This window comes from Panicum virgatum, chromosome 2K (assembly GCF_016808335.1).
Source record: "Panicum virgatum strain AP13 chromosome 2K, P.virgatum_v5, whole genome shotgun sequence".
In the NCBI taxonomy this organism is placed as follows: domain Eukaryota; kingdom Viridiplantae; phylum Streptophyta; class Magnoliopsida; order Poales; family Poaceae; genus Panicum; species Panicum virgatum.
The window spans coordinates 14646386-14659778 of NC_053137.1; the positions used below are offsets into that span (position 1 = coordinate 14646386).

Below are 13393 nucleotides of genomic sequence, written 5' to 3' on the forward strand. Positions count from 1 at the left end.
AAAGGTTTGATCAACTCGGCCCAATCCGCCTCCTCTAGCTTCCCCTTTTCAGCCCAAAAATCCTTTGCCAGGTGAACTGAACTTTTTGGTTCGCTACCAAAGAGGTTTTTATAGAACTCTGTCACATGCGTTTTTAATTGCTCTATTTCTGTGTATACGTTCTCCCCATCCTCTAGTCTTTTTATGGTGCATTTTCTTTTCCTACCGTTCACAATACCATGAAAATACCCAGTGTTGGAATCTCCTTCTAGGAGCCAACGTTCTCCTCCCCTTTTCTACCACCAGATTTCATCTTTCCTATAAATCTCCATCAGATCCTCCTTTAATTTATATCTAGCTTGCCACTCCTCCACTTTCAGCTCTCTCACCTCCACTTCTTTATCGAGCTGCTTTAGGTTTATAAGAATATTCTGCTTCATCTTTTTTTGCTCACTCTCTATATTGGCCCCTCAACCTTTCAACTTCCTACGCAGTTCACCCAAGATCCAATGCCAGTGGTCTAGAATATACTCCTCTCTCCTTGTTGGTCATTTATTCAGCATCCAGTTTTTGAACCCAGCCTGCAGTAGCCAACTAGGTTCAAATCTAAAATCTCTAGTTCGCACTCCAGTACTTAGTCCTGAATCGAGCAAAAGAGGATTGTGGTCAGACCCCACTTTTGTAATCACCTGAACAGTTGCGAGGGGTAACATTTCTTCCCATTTTGTAGACACAAGAATCCTATCAAGGACGACTCTAATCGGCATATCTTGGTTGTTGGACCTGGTAAACCTCCCTCCAGCTCTGTGTAGTTCTCTCAACTCCATCTTAGAGATACAACTGTTAAAGGCATCCATCCACTTCTTGTTGACATTCTGGGATGATTTCTCCTCCACAGACCAGATCAAATTAAAGTCTCCTCCCATAATGATTGATTCCAACCCCTCCTCCACCATTTTTTGGAGTTCATCTAGAAACTCTTGTTTCATTCTAGTCTTAACATGGCCATAGACATTCACAGCTTCCCAGCATAGCCCGCTATCCTTATCCTTCAGTACCATGCTATGTGAGAACTTTGTCTTTACTTCCTTGATGATTTCCCAGAGGTCTTCTTTCACCCCAATCAACAGCCCCCCGAGTGGCCTTTTGAAGGGATCCAACTCCACAAGAATTGCGCTTGAGCACAGAAGGTTCTCAGCTCATGATCAGTAAAATTGCTTTTAATAGTTTCTTGCAAGAACACTCCATCAAGTTGGTATTTATTAATCATCTCCACTAACTGGGACTTCCTTTCTGACCCAGCCCCTGAATATTCCAAAAAAGGAGCTTCATGAGGAAACTGTAACAACCCCCGCCTTCCTAGCATCAGGGTTGCCTCTCAGAGCAACTTCTGGGTAGGTAATGAGATTCTCCTCCAACAAACTTTCAATAATTCTGATGTGATGTTCATTATCATTATCGTCATCGTCATCCTCATCATCTGACACCTCCTCCACTACTACCTCCTCCATAGGTCGTTTATCAACTTTTTCCTTGGCCTCCAAATTTTTTGCTTGGGCAATCTCTCTAGCTTTCAATTGATCGATGCATCTGTCAATTTCCTCTCCACCGTCCCCGAGAACAACCCTCATCTGAGCAGCAACTTGGGCAAGAATAGAATTTGCAACTTTAGAGAAGACAGCATGGGGGTGGGACATACCTTCCAAGTTTGTAGATCCCGCCTTTTTTCAGCTCTGTTGAGGATGGGAGTCTCCCCTCCCCCCGCCGTTCTGCACCCAGCTCTCGTGCCTTGGGCAGGGAGCTTTTCTAGAATTAATGACAAGTCAGCAATCTTGCCAGAGTTGAGCTCAGCTCCTCCCAGCCCCTCCTCTCCCACCACAGACTGATCACCACCCTCACCCATGACCACCTCCGATTTCTGGCTATCCATTAATACGTCTTGCTCCATCATCTCAGTTTGTGACAGCAGCCCATCACCCTCTAGCTTCATGTTAAAAGATTCATCCTTTCCCAGTAGCTTGTCCTCCATCATCACATCCTCTCCCCCAATACCCTGGGCTAAGATGGACAACCTCTATTTCTTAGCTTTGCTATCCTGGGTTTGCATTGGTTTTTGTGCTGGAGCTTCCTCCTCATGCCCAACTTGGCCAGCCTCACTGTTTCTACCCACCACTTCTCCCATGGGAGTGATGTTTGCCGATCTCTTCACCCCTTCACATCCATCATTTTTCTTCTGCCCATCCTTTAGAGAAGTAGACCCTGCACCTTTTGTAGATGTGTCAGACAAGTACTCTTCCACAAAAGGGCTATAACTGTCAGAGTCTTCCTCCTCCTCCTCCTCCCCCCCTCATCTTCTTGATTGCTTCGGTCATTCTGCATCTCTTTGTGTTTCTCCTTGTCCACCTCCACAATCCAGGTTAGTTTAAAACCCAAACCATTAAAGAACCCGGTGCTGGAGTCATTGATTTCGTTTGGGTCTTTGCATGTCACTTTAACTCTCACAGGCCCTGTACCTAACAAACTCTGTTTATCCACCAGTTCTGGATCACCAATGAGGAAGGCAGTCTCCTCAATTGTTTTCTCCTTTCTGGCGCCCAGTGGGGGACTCCCAGGATTCTGACCCATGTGCTCTTAAGCTCCTCCACACACCCAGCGGCCAGACTAGCCTTCTCCACTGTCACTTTCAGATCAGAGCTTTTGCATTGGAATTCCTGGAATTTGGTGAGGAGCGCCAAATCAGCTTTTGATGGGACCACAAACTCGTACTTGCCATTGGTGAGCTTCCTGACCTGCCAATCCCAAGTTGAGCTGATGAGATATTTTAATTCAGTTGTCACTTTGGCCACTGAACCAGTCCCCTCTCTAACTTTGCCGTGCGTTTTTAGTTTTGGCACACGGCAAAGATCTCGTTTGCCGTGTGCTAAACGTTTGCCGTGTGTTTATTTTCCTGCACTCGGAAAATGGCTTGTTTGCCGTGTGCCCGACAATTTGCACACGACAAACTTGGTGGCACACGGCAAACATGCCGTTTCCGGTAGTGCATGATCGCCCTGATAGGCTGCTAGTTGTCTTCCTCCTCCTCCAAAGGCACATGTAAGCTATAGAACATTTGACTAGGTAATCCAAAACCACAGAGCTTCAACCCTCTATTCACCTTGACTCTCGGGCAGTTTGAAGCCATATGTCCTGTATCTTTGCAATTGTAGCACAGCGGTGGATTCTTACAGTCAGATCTATGGTGGCCTTCTTGATTGCATCGATATAGCAAATGACCGGCTCTATGTGCTTCTCCTTTTTGTCCCCATTCCAGGGAAAACCCCTTTGATCCTCCCTCCAGTGACACTGGTCTCTGTAGAATATGCGCCCTCCTCTCTCCTGGTCCCTAGATAACTTGAACCTCAAATCGTTCTCACTTAAGTCTTTCAGCTCTTCAATCTCCCCCAACCTTCTTTTCTGAAATCGAGCTTAGCCATCACCCCCAACCTGAAATCTAGCACCACTTTCCCCTTCACCCTCGAATCCCCTACTACGGTACTCAGCTCTGCCCTGGCGTCGCCCCCCTGCCCGGCAGAGCCAGAGTTGCAAGACTCACCAGCACGCTGATATGTGCCCTTCCGGTCCCTCTCATCATTGCTGCGGAACTGCTCACTAGCGGAACCACGTGCAGACATCGGCGGTCTCTGGATGTTGCCTCTGCCTGGAGGTTGGCGCCGATCCATTCTGGGAGAAGCGGCTACTTCGGCAAAAGAGCGATGATCTGTTTGTCATGGGTAGGCTCTCTCAATTCTCCTCGCGGTGACGCCGAATCGCCGGATCTCCTCTCTCCTCGCCAGGAACCTCTCTCCTCGCCAGGAAGCCCATCTCTGCCGCCTCTAGAACCCTAGTTTGCGGGACCCAAAGCCATATCTCCACAGCCGGTTTGGAGTACGAGTGTGAGAACAGATCCTCCAGACATGATCCAAACTGGAACCATCGCTGCGGGCTGGGCCGCTTCTCTTGTTTTTGGGCTTCCTGGTGGGCCTCTAGATTTCCCTCCTCCACCTTCCCGCTGTCGCTCGAACCGCCCCCAGCCTGCAGATCCTCACGGGGAAGCATGTTCATCCTCTCCAACTGTCCCTGAGATCACAATCCACCCCCTCCACACCCGAGAACAGAGCCTGTTTGATTTTATTTGCTTGTCTGGTTCTCTCCTGCGCACGATCCCATTCTAGGAAATGCCGAGGAGGGGCGTGACAAGGGGATGAAGTAGCCACGCGCTTCTCCCGTGCTCTCCGTTAGCTGCTGCCGTCCCCCGCGCAAACATGTCAAATTATTTACAAACTGACTAGAATACCCTTGGCCAAAGGATCGAACCCGACTGTTCTCCCCTCCCCCACTCGAAGTCCAATTACCGGCGGGGGGAAACAGAGCAGAGCAGTGCTCTGCTTTTGCTGTGCCCCGCGGCTCGGCGCATATATGCACGATGCCGTGGAAAACATTTTGTTTTCTTTTGGGGGGGTTTGATGGGTAGCTGCTGCTAGGTGGGCCCTACAGCTCCGTGTTTCCTTGGCATGCTGCAAAGTACCAGGTGGAGGCTGCAAGACTAATCATGTATTAATTAGCCGGAATAGTGACAATATTAACTAATTCCATTTATTACAAAATGGTGACCCAAGGAGGAGGTCTTTTTTTTTCAGGTGGCTGTTACCACCGTTTGTACATCAAACTGACGGAAGTGTCAATTTTGGTGACCGAAGGAGGAGGTCTTTTCCAGGTGGCTGTTACCACCGTTAGTACTTCAAACTGACGAAAATGTTAATTTAGGGATCAAACTAAGTTGTGTGTGTCAAATAGGGAACTTCTTGAAAACAAGGGCTTAGGAAGGAATTAGAAATTTTATGTGTCAAATAAATAATTTTCTCAATAAAAACATCCTAACTCTTTAAAAAAAATGAGAGGGAGTACAAGTCAATACCTAGGGTGACGTAGACACCCCTTGGATGTATTTTGTTAGTATATGTGTCTACACTCCGATGGAAAATATAAAAAATAAATATGAAGTCAGTGATATCTGTTTGTAATTTGTATCCTAGTGTGCTAGTGGGCACATGCAAGCAATTTCAAAACTTAAAAGCTGTAGTTTTCAAACCATCAATCAAATTCAAATTCTGATTGCATGACTGTATCTTTTTTGAAGAGACCTTCAAAATAAGATTCCACTTGCATATATATATATATATATATATATATATATATATATATATATATATATATATATATATATATATATATATATATATATCGACAATATTTTCCAAAACACATAAATTTCTTTACGTATAATAGAAGAAAATACCAAAATAAATTAGTTAAAATCTCATCCGCTAAAGTTGCATATTATTGTTTAAACAATAAGCATTCACCTACCCAATAAAGTTGTTTACCCCCATCTACTAACCACACCAAATAATCTATCTTTACAACATGAGCACCGATATCCACTTAATTGAACTCAGACATGTGAAGCAACATTTTGTAACGTTATAAGCAATTTTTGCAAATATCATAAACAAATTAGTATACACTAAAAAGTATTTTCTCTCAAAAAATACATCACTGAAACATAGTAGCGTGAGATCTTATTTTGAAGCTCTTTTTGAAAAAATACGATTGTGTAATCGAATTTTAATTTCGATGCTCGATTTTGAAATTATGATCTTTTATTTTTGAAATTATATGTATGTGCATGGCTACCACCTATTTTTTTCCTCCCTCGTATACATATGCATGCATACACTTAGGTCATTCCGTTTTTCCTTCTTTCCTTGCCCCCTCATAGTTAGACTGACTTCAACAGCAAAATTGCAAATCGGAGAGGCAAATGGGAATTGCCTTCCGTGAATAGTAGTTAAAACTGTGCATTTTTTTAGTCTCTCCAACAGTTGGAGAGGCAAATGCAGTCGACGCTTCCGCCGGCCATTCGGGTCCTCTGCTCCTCCGCGCCGCTTGCCGCCCCCATGGCCACGGCCGCACAGGGGAGGGGCTGTCGTGGCCGCCGCGCGCCGCCGCGTCGCCATCTACCACTGCCTCGCCGCGCTGCACCGCCTCGACGGCGACGTGCACGCGCTGGCCGTCGCCCGGGGCCTCCTCTTCACGGCCTCCGACAGCGGCCGGGTTCGCGCCTGGGCCGCGCCCGGCTGCTTCAACCGCGGCTACCTCGACGTCAGCCGCGGTCGCGTCCCGGCGCTCGCCGCCTGCGGGGGCACGCTCGTCACCTCCCACAGCGGCGGCCTCTCTCTCTCCTGTCCTCCGCGCCGATTGAAGCTCCTCCGCGCCGCCCTCCACGCCGATTGAAGCTCCTCCGCGCCGATTGAAGCTCCTCCGCGCCGCCCGCCGCCGATCTCCAGTGGGCGGCGCCCCCGAGCTCCAAGTCCGGCCCGCCGAGGCCGACGTCGCCAGCCCAAGGCCGCGCAGCGCGAAGCTCCCCGCCCGCAGTCCGCAGCGTGGCTCGCCCGCCCAAGGCCGCGGCGGCCCCGGGCCGAGCAACCCCGCCGCCGGGGGCAGGGGCAGGGGCCGGGACGACGCCTTCGCCATGGCGCGCGGGCTCCTGCTCCGGCCGCCCCTCCATGGTCTTCGCTGCCGCGCGCGAACCTCTGCGCGAGGCCCGCCGCCGCGAAGACCTTCGCGCGAGCCTGCCGCCGGATCCTCGGGCCGAGGAGCCCCGCGCTGCCCGCCCCGCATCCGCCGCCCAGGACACGCCGGATGCATTCGAGGAGAGAGGGGATGCATTTTTACATCTCCTCTCTCCTCGAAGGCAAAATGCATCGCGCCGATTCCTTCTCTGTTGGACGCCGATTTCATGATGCACAGTACTCCGAGGTGAGGCAAAAATACGTTTGCACTATCTGTTGAAGTCAGTCTTATCGTGCCAAAAATGCTATGCAACGTATGTGTGCGTGCAGTCGGCCAAAGTCTTTTAATTGGATAGTTTTATCCAGCCACGCAGACATGCTAGTTTATGGCTGGTTGTCACGTCCGATTTTACATCTACCACAAACATATAGTGTCCTTGACCGATGCTCGCAAGAAATTAAAACAAAACAAAAAGGCCAACACTTGGCCGAGAAGGCAAATCGTCTTCCTCCTCCCCGCAATCCCAATTACGAACCCGGATGCTCAACAAATCGAGTGTGGACACTCAACTGGTGAGCCCAAGTGAAAATTGAGAGGAAAAGCGAAGAGCAAATTAAACGCTGAGACGAACAACAAGAATCGCTGCGGATCTGAAGAAGCACCCGGCCACCATGGAGGTGGAGCCTGGTAGTGGAGGTAGTAGTAGGTGTCGTGCTGCCGAGGGGGAATTGCAGGACGAGCAAGGGGACGCCTCCGTTGAGGTCCAACTCGATCTCTTCCCGGGCCCAGCTCCGCGGCCGCTGCGCGTCAAGGAATCTTCCTCGTCGGATTCAGGAATCACGTTCTCCGTTGGATCCCAGTCCAGCAAGAAGGGCGGCGGCGGTAGCAGAAGCCGAGGCGACCGGGCACCGCCGGCGACCGCCGTTGGGAAGCAGCACCTGCTCGACAAGGTGCTGACGCCGGCCGACGTGGGGGAACGGTTGGTTATCCCCGAGGAAGATGCGGTCTGTTGGCCCTTCCTGCCGGGCATCGTGTTTACCTTTGAGGACCCCAACGGGAAGCAGTGGAGCTTCCGCTGCTCCTACTCGGAGGAGCTCCGGGGATGCTACATGACCAAGGAATGGAGCCGCTTCGTCAGGGAGAAGGGACTCCACGCCGGCGACACCGTCTCCTTCTACCGCGGCCTCGGCGCGGCTGGACACGGCCGCTTCTTCGTGGACTGGAAGCTGCACGCGGATGGTGCCCACCGTCGCCCGAAGCAGCCGCCCATGGCTACCCCCAATTTGGAGCTCGCTGACCCCTGCTCGGCCTCCTCGATCAGGCGCCTCTCCCAGCAGCTTGTTCATGTTCGAACCACCATCTCACCCTCCACCTCCAGTGGAACGCAGGTGTCCTTTGCCTGGTTGACTAACGTTAGGAGCTTGGCCGCCGACGCCGAAGACTGTCTGCAAGATCTGCACTGCAGGATGATGCAGGCCGTTCTTGTAGTTGGGAGCCACGAGAAGGTGAGAAGGCCGTGTTCAGTTCCGTTGCAAAAAAAATTTCAAAAGAATCTTACTAATTTGAAATAATAAATGAAGTCTATTTATAAAACTTTTTACACAGATGAGTTGTAAATCGCGAGACAAATCTAATGATGCTAATTAATCCATAATTAATTAATAACTAGCGGATGGGTACTGTAGCATCACTGTTGCAAATCATGGATTAAGTAGGCTTATTAGATTCGTCTCGCGATTTACAGCCCATCCATGCAAAAAGTTTTATAAATAGACTTCATTTAGTACTCCATGTATATTTCGAAATATTCGATGTGATATTTTTTTTTTCATTTACGGGATTGGATCTAAACAGGACCCAAATGTGTCTGGGAATTCCTCCAAAGCAACATCCAGCAGCTTCTTCCAGTCAGCTTCCCCATTACAACTTACCGTCAAATCCATTGGTGATAAACTTGAGGGCCTCCAACATGGAAGACCTGAATTGTCCGTTGCAGCTCCTCACAATTCAAGTAAATTGATCTCGGTTAATCATTTGGTCGTGCGTTGCATCCTTCTATGTCGCGGTATCTTGGGCATTATGAGCGCAGCTGGAGCTGACGAAGTGAAGGCGACCCGGGAAATTCCAGTGTTTGCTTCTGATGATCTGACATACGCTGGCCGTGCAAATGTTAGTATGATGGACTCCCCGAAAATGCCAGCAAACGTGACTGACCCTATCTATTTGTTGCCCACATTTATCAGGAGCCTGCTGTATTTGGATCTCTCAAACTGCAGCAGCCTTGCACAGGTGCATCCTTCCCTATGCACCCTGCATCATCTGGCTGCTTTGAACCTCTCCCGGTGCTATTCTCTTCGCACATTACCGGTATCACTAGGAATGCTGCAGAAGTTGCAGATTCTTGTTCTTTCAAACTGCCAGAAACTGCAGAATCTTCCAGTGTCGCTTTGCGACCTCTCCAAGCTCAGATTGTTGGATCTGTCGGGCTGTTCCAGACTTGAGACCTTGCCATATTCTTTCGTCACGCTTCGCCAACTGGAGATTCTGAATCTGTCATACTGCAAAGGATTGAAGGAGCTTCCACAACCATTTGGCATCCTTCAAGGACTGAAGTACTTGAATTTATCAGGCTGCCATGGTTTAGACTTGGATGTTGAGTGTAAGCTGGCCAATTTGATGTGCGCGACTCTGTCACCGCATAGCAATATTCAAGGTTTCGCTGATTCCTTTCGAGATCTTAAGAACCACCTGGACATGTCAAGATGGTGGAAGAAGAGCCGGGTCCATCCCCAGTGCAACCCAAAGGTTTGTAAATCTCATCTTACTAGTTCCATTTGAGAATAAGTTGATTTTCGAAATAACTCACTGTAAAGTTATCAATCTTTTTTGTCCTTTAGGCCGTTCCATTTCATACATATAAGTGCCACGAGCAAAGTATTATTGAAAGGCTACTGTCTGTTAATTTTGATGAGAGTGTTGTCACTGGTGATCATGTAGTCATTTCTATTTGCGTAGTTGGTGAAAGCGGCATGGGCAAGACTGATCTGATTCATCGAATTTACAATGACAAATTGATTTTGGATACTTTTGATTTGAGAATATGGTTACCTGCGTGTGACAAAAAGATGCTACTAGGGAAAATTGTAGAATTTACAACTTTCTCCTACTGCTGTGATTCCCCAATGAGCGTTCTCGAAGAAATTTTAACAGAAGAACTTACTGGCAAGAAATTCTTACTTGTACTGGACGACTGTGATAACGAGAGCCCACAATTCTGGAATGAATTACTGAAACTATTTAATGTTTGTTCAAAAGGAAGTGCTGTCATTACAACTACTAAGAACAAGGAAGTCGCTAACCATATGGGAGCAACGCAGACCTATTACTTGAGTTCTCTACCGAAAGAAGACTGCTTTATGATTTTCCACAGACATGCGCTTGGTAGTTTAGATATGAAAAGTTACCCTCCGTTAGAAAGTGTTGGCTGGAAGGTTGTTGAGAAATGTGGTGGTAATGCACTGTGCATAAAATCCCTAACTGGGTTATTGTGTCATTCAGAAATTGGCTTGTCTCAAATGGATATGCTTGTTGATGGTATCTTACCAGCACTAAGACTTTGTTATGATCTTTTGCCATCACACCTTCAGCAGTGCTTCAAGTTTTGTTCCTTATTCCCCAAAGATTATAATTTTAGCAAGCATCACATCGTCCGATTATGGATAGCTCAAGGTTTTGTCTTCCCTGAAGAAGGTTGTCAACCAGAAGAGACTGGCCTGCATTATTTCGACGAGTTGTTCTGCAGGTCATTTTTTCAGCACTCTCCCTTTCATAATGATAATGAAGATAAGTTTGTTATGCATGAGCTGTTTCATGATTTGGCACAATCTGTTTCAAGGAATGAATGCTTCAGATCTGAGGAACCCTTCTGCAGTTTTCCTGAAAATATCTCCCACCTCTCGCTTGTTCCATCAGATTTTAAGACTGTTGCTCTGATTAAAGAAATTAAAAATCTGCAGTCCTTGTTGGTTGTTAGAAGATTTTTCCCAGTTGTTAGAGTTTTGCATGGTGATCTTTATGTGAAATATAGATTCTTAAGGGCACTAAATTTGAGCTCTACAGACATTCTACAGCTGCCAAGTTCTATTCGGAACATGAAATACTTGAGGTTCTTGGCTCTCAACAACACGAAGATCAAGGCCCTTCCTTTTGAAATTGGACAGGTAGACACTCTGCAAACATTGGAACTCAAGGATTGTTGTCGCCTTACTGAGTTACCAGGAAGCACAAGTAATTTGACAAAGCTTCGACATCTTGATGTGCGACAAGAACCGGGCAATATTAGAGTTAGCATGCCACACGGTATAGGACAGCTGACAGATCTCCAAACCCTGACAGTATTTAACATTGGGAATAATTTATTGCATTCTTCAATTGTGGAATTGAAGAATCTGAGTGGACTCTTGGGGCATGTCCATATAACAGGGCTTGAGAATATTAAAACAGCCGATGATGCCAGAGAAGCAAACATAGTCGGCAAGCACTTCCTAGAAGCACTGACATTGGAGTGGTCTTACAGCGAAGGAGACATGGATGATGAAATGGGAGAAGTAATTGCTAATGATATTCTTCAAAATCTCCAACCTAACAGAAACATAATGGAACTTGTCGTTCGAAATTATGCTGGAAATCAGTTTCCTGCCTGGATGCAGGACTCTTACCTTTGCAATCTCGTCTCAGTTACACTTGATAACTGCCATGAATGTAGTGAGCTCCCATACCTTGGTGATCTGCCATGTCTTAAATCTCTCTTCATACAGAGAATGAATTCTGTAGAAAGCTTTGGAATTGAGAGTAATTCTCTGGCCATTGAAGAAAACCATTCTCTTAGATTCCCATCCCTGGAGGTGCTGACTTTACGGGAGATGTATGATTTGCAGTTTTGGGTTGGCATTACTGAAGGAGATTTTCCACGGATTTGTCATCTTTCTATCAGTAGATGCCCAAAACTCACAGAATTACCTCCTCTTCTTTCTCTAGTGCATCTGTCAATACATTGCGGTGGTCAAGTGCCATCCTTTTCAGAACTCCCATCACTCGAGTCACTGAAGATTGAAGGATTTAATAAGATTCGGTCTATTATTTTCCCCCATCAACTGACAACGTTAAAGAAGTTGGAAATTAGTGACTGCAAAGAGTTGTCATCAATGAATTCATATTCCTTATCTGTTTCGAATTTAAGAGTTGTGAGGTGCCCAAAACTTGATTTGGTTGGAAGTTCACTGGAAGATCACCACAGACAGCAAGTGGACAGTGGAAGGTAAATCATTTCTCTTCCACATCACTTAAATCCATCATGTCGTTCTATTTTCTTTTACTATTCGGCATGCCATTTAACTGTATAGGGCAGTAATTCATATTGTTATATTATTATAAAAATATAAACTTCTTAGGACGCAAACATATTTTCATGCCCCTGCCCTGCTTACATGCCAATAAAGACTCAAAATATGTGTGTTTCCTTCCTCCCAAAAGCATGATGATCCACTTGTCATATTGACACTCGGTAGTACAGGTTAGAGTTCCTTTTCTTCGTTGTTGGATCAACAATACTGAAAGGGATATCAGTTCGTGAGATGCCATTGAAGCTGTTTTTACCTAAACAATGTGATGTTATGCGTGCATTCCAATTATATAGTAGAAAAATATGTGAAAAAACTAATCTGTGTTTTACCTCGTCCTCCTTGTCTCAAACTTCAACTAACTCAGGGAGAAAGGTAAGTCACGACCTCACTACCTAGGGTCCAACCATGATATTATTGTACTAGTATAGGGAATTAGAGAGGTAACAGAAGTTAAATATAAAGAGGAATAATTTAGCAGACATTGGAATTACGTTCATAGTTTGGCAAAAAAAAAATTGAACAAAATTGTGTGTTCGATTCTGAAATGGAAGCAATATTATTATCGTTAAATTGTTGATTGCAATTTTCTACTTTTCTAGGAATAATGCAGTATGTTATTTTCTCTTTTTTCTGCTAATTGTTTACTCACATATACAGGAATATTCCCACAAGGTGGTCTATGGTGCTAAAAACTGCAACATATACAGATCTCCAAGTTGACAGTTGGAAGTGGGAAAAGCATGGAGAAAAGAATATATTTGGGTCCAATCTTGCAAGGTAAATTAAACCAAGTTATAGTTTAGAGGATTATTCAGACTTTGGCTACACTTGAAGGGAGTAAATTGAACTTTTTCCTCAAAAGAAAAAAGTCTGAGAAATATCTTATTCTGTATTACCATCCTAATAGTGAATACCTTTTCTGTTACAATTTTATACTGTCTATACAAGTGCTCTATAAATGCGATGACATTTACAGGTATCTAATACAATGTCTGAAACATTTCAGGTCATACTACAGGTGCCTTCACAGAAACTCAACAGGATGTTGTGCAACGAAGATTTTGCAGCCCAATGACACTGATCCCAACATGCTGTCTGCAATGTATATATACGAGCACAACCATGAATTCCCCAATGAACCACACCTTGAACTGTCAGCCGAACCTGCAACAACACGTAAAAGAAAGGAACCTGATGTACCCAGTGATGAACATACGTCAAAGAGACAACTGAATTCTTAAGAAGATCGATAATGTAATTAATAATAAGTGCATGCCGACTGACAAGTGTACAAGTGGCAAGTCACCTGGCCCCCGAGAATGTTGTTTAAGTACTCTGAGAATTTTCTAAATTACGCAATGTCCGTAATGTCCCTGGTTTTATAACATTGTCGCGTGCTC

At 46.0% G+C, this 13393-nt stretch overlaps 1 protein-coding gene across 2 annotated transcripts; it reads left to right on the forward strand.

Annotated features, from left to right (window-relative positions):
• The first annotated feature begins 7056 nt into the window (after nt 1-7056).
• LOC120668229 lies at nt 7057-13380 on the forward strand. 2 transcript variants are annotated; one of them, XM_039948083.1, is made up of 6 exons: nt 7057-8096; nt 8446-9396; nt 9489-10393; nt 10487-11908; nt 12651-12770; nt 13000-13380. In XM_039948083.1, the coding sequence occupies exons 1-6, from the start codon at nt 7263-7265 to the stop codon at nt 13232-13234; spliced, it is 4467 nt and encodes a 1488-aa protein (XP_039804017.1). In that variant the 5' UTR covers nt 7057-7262; the 3' UTR covers nt 13235-13380. The 2 variants fall into 2 exon arrangements, with proteins under 2 accessions (XP_039804017.1, XP_039804016.1); XM_039948082.1 differs by having other exon boundaries at nt 7062-8096; nt 9489-11908.
• The last annotated feature ends 13 nt before the right edge of the window (nt 13381-13393 follow it).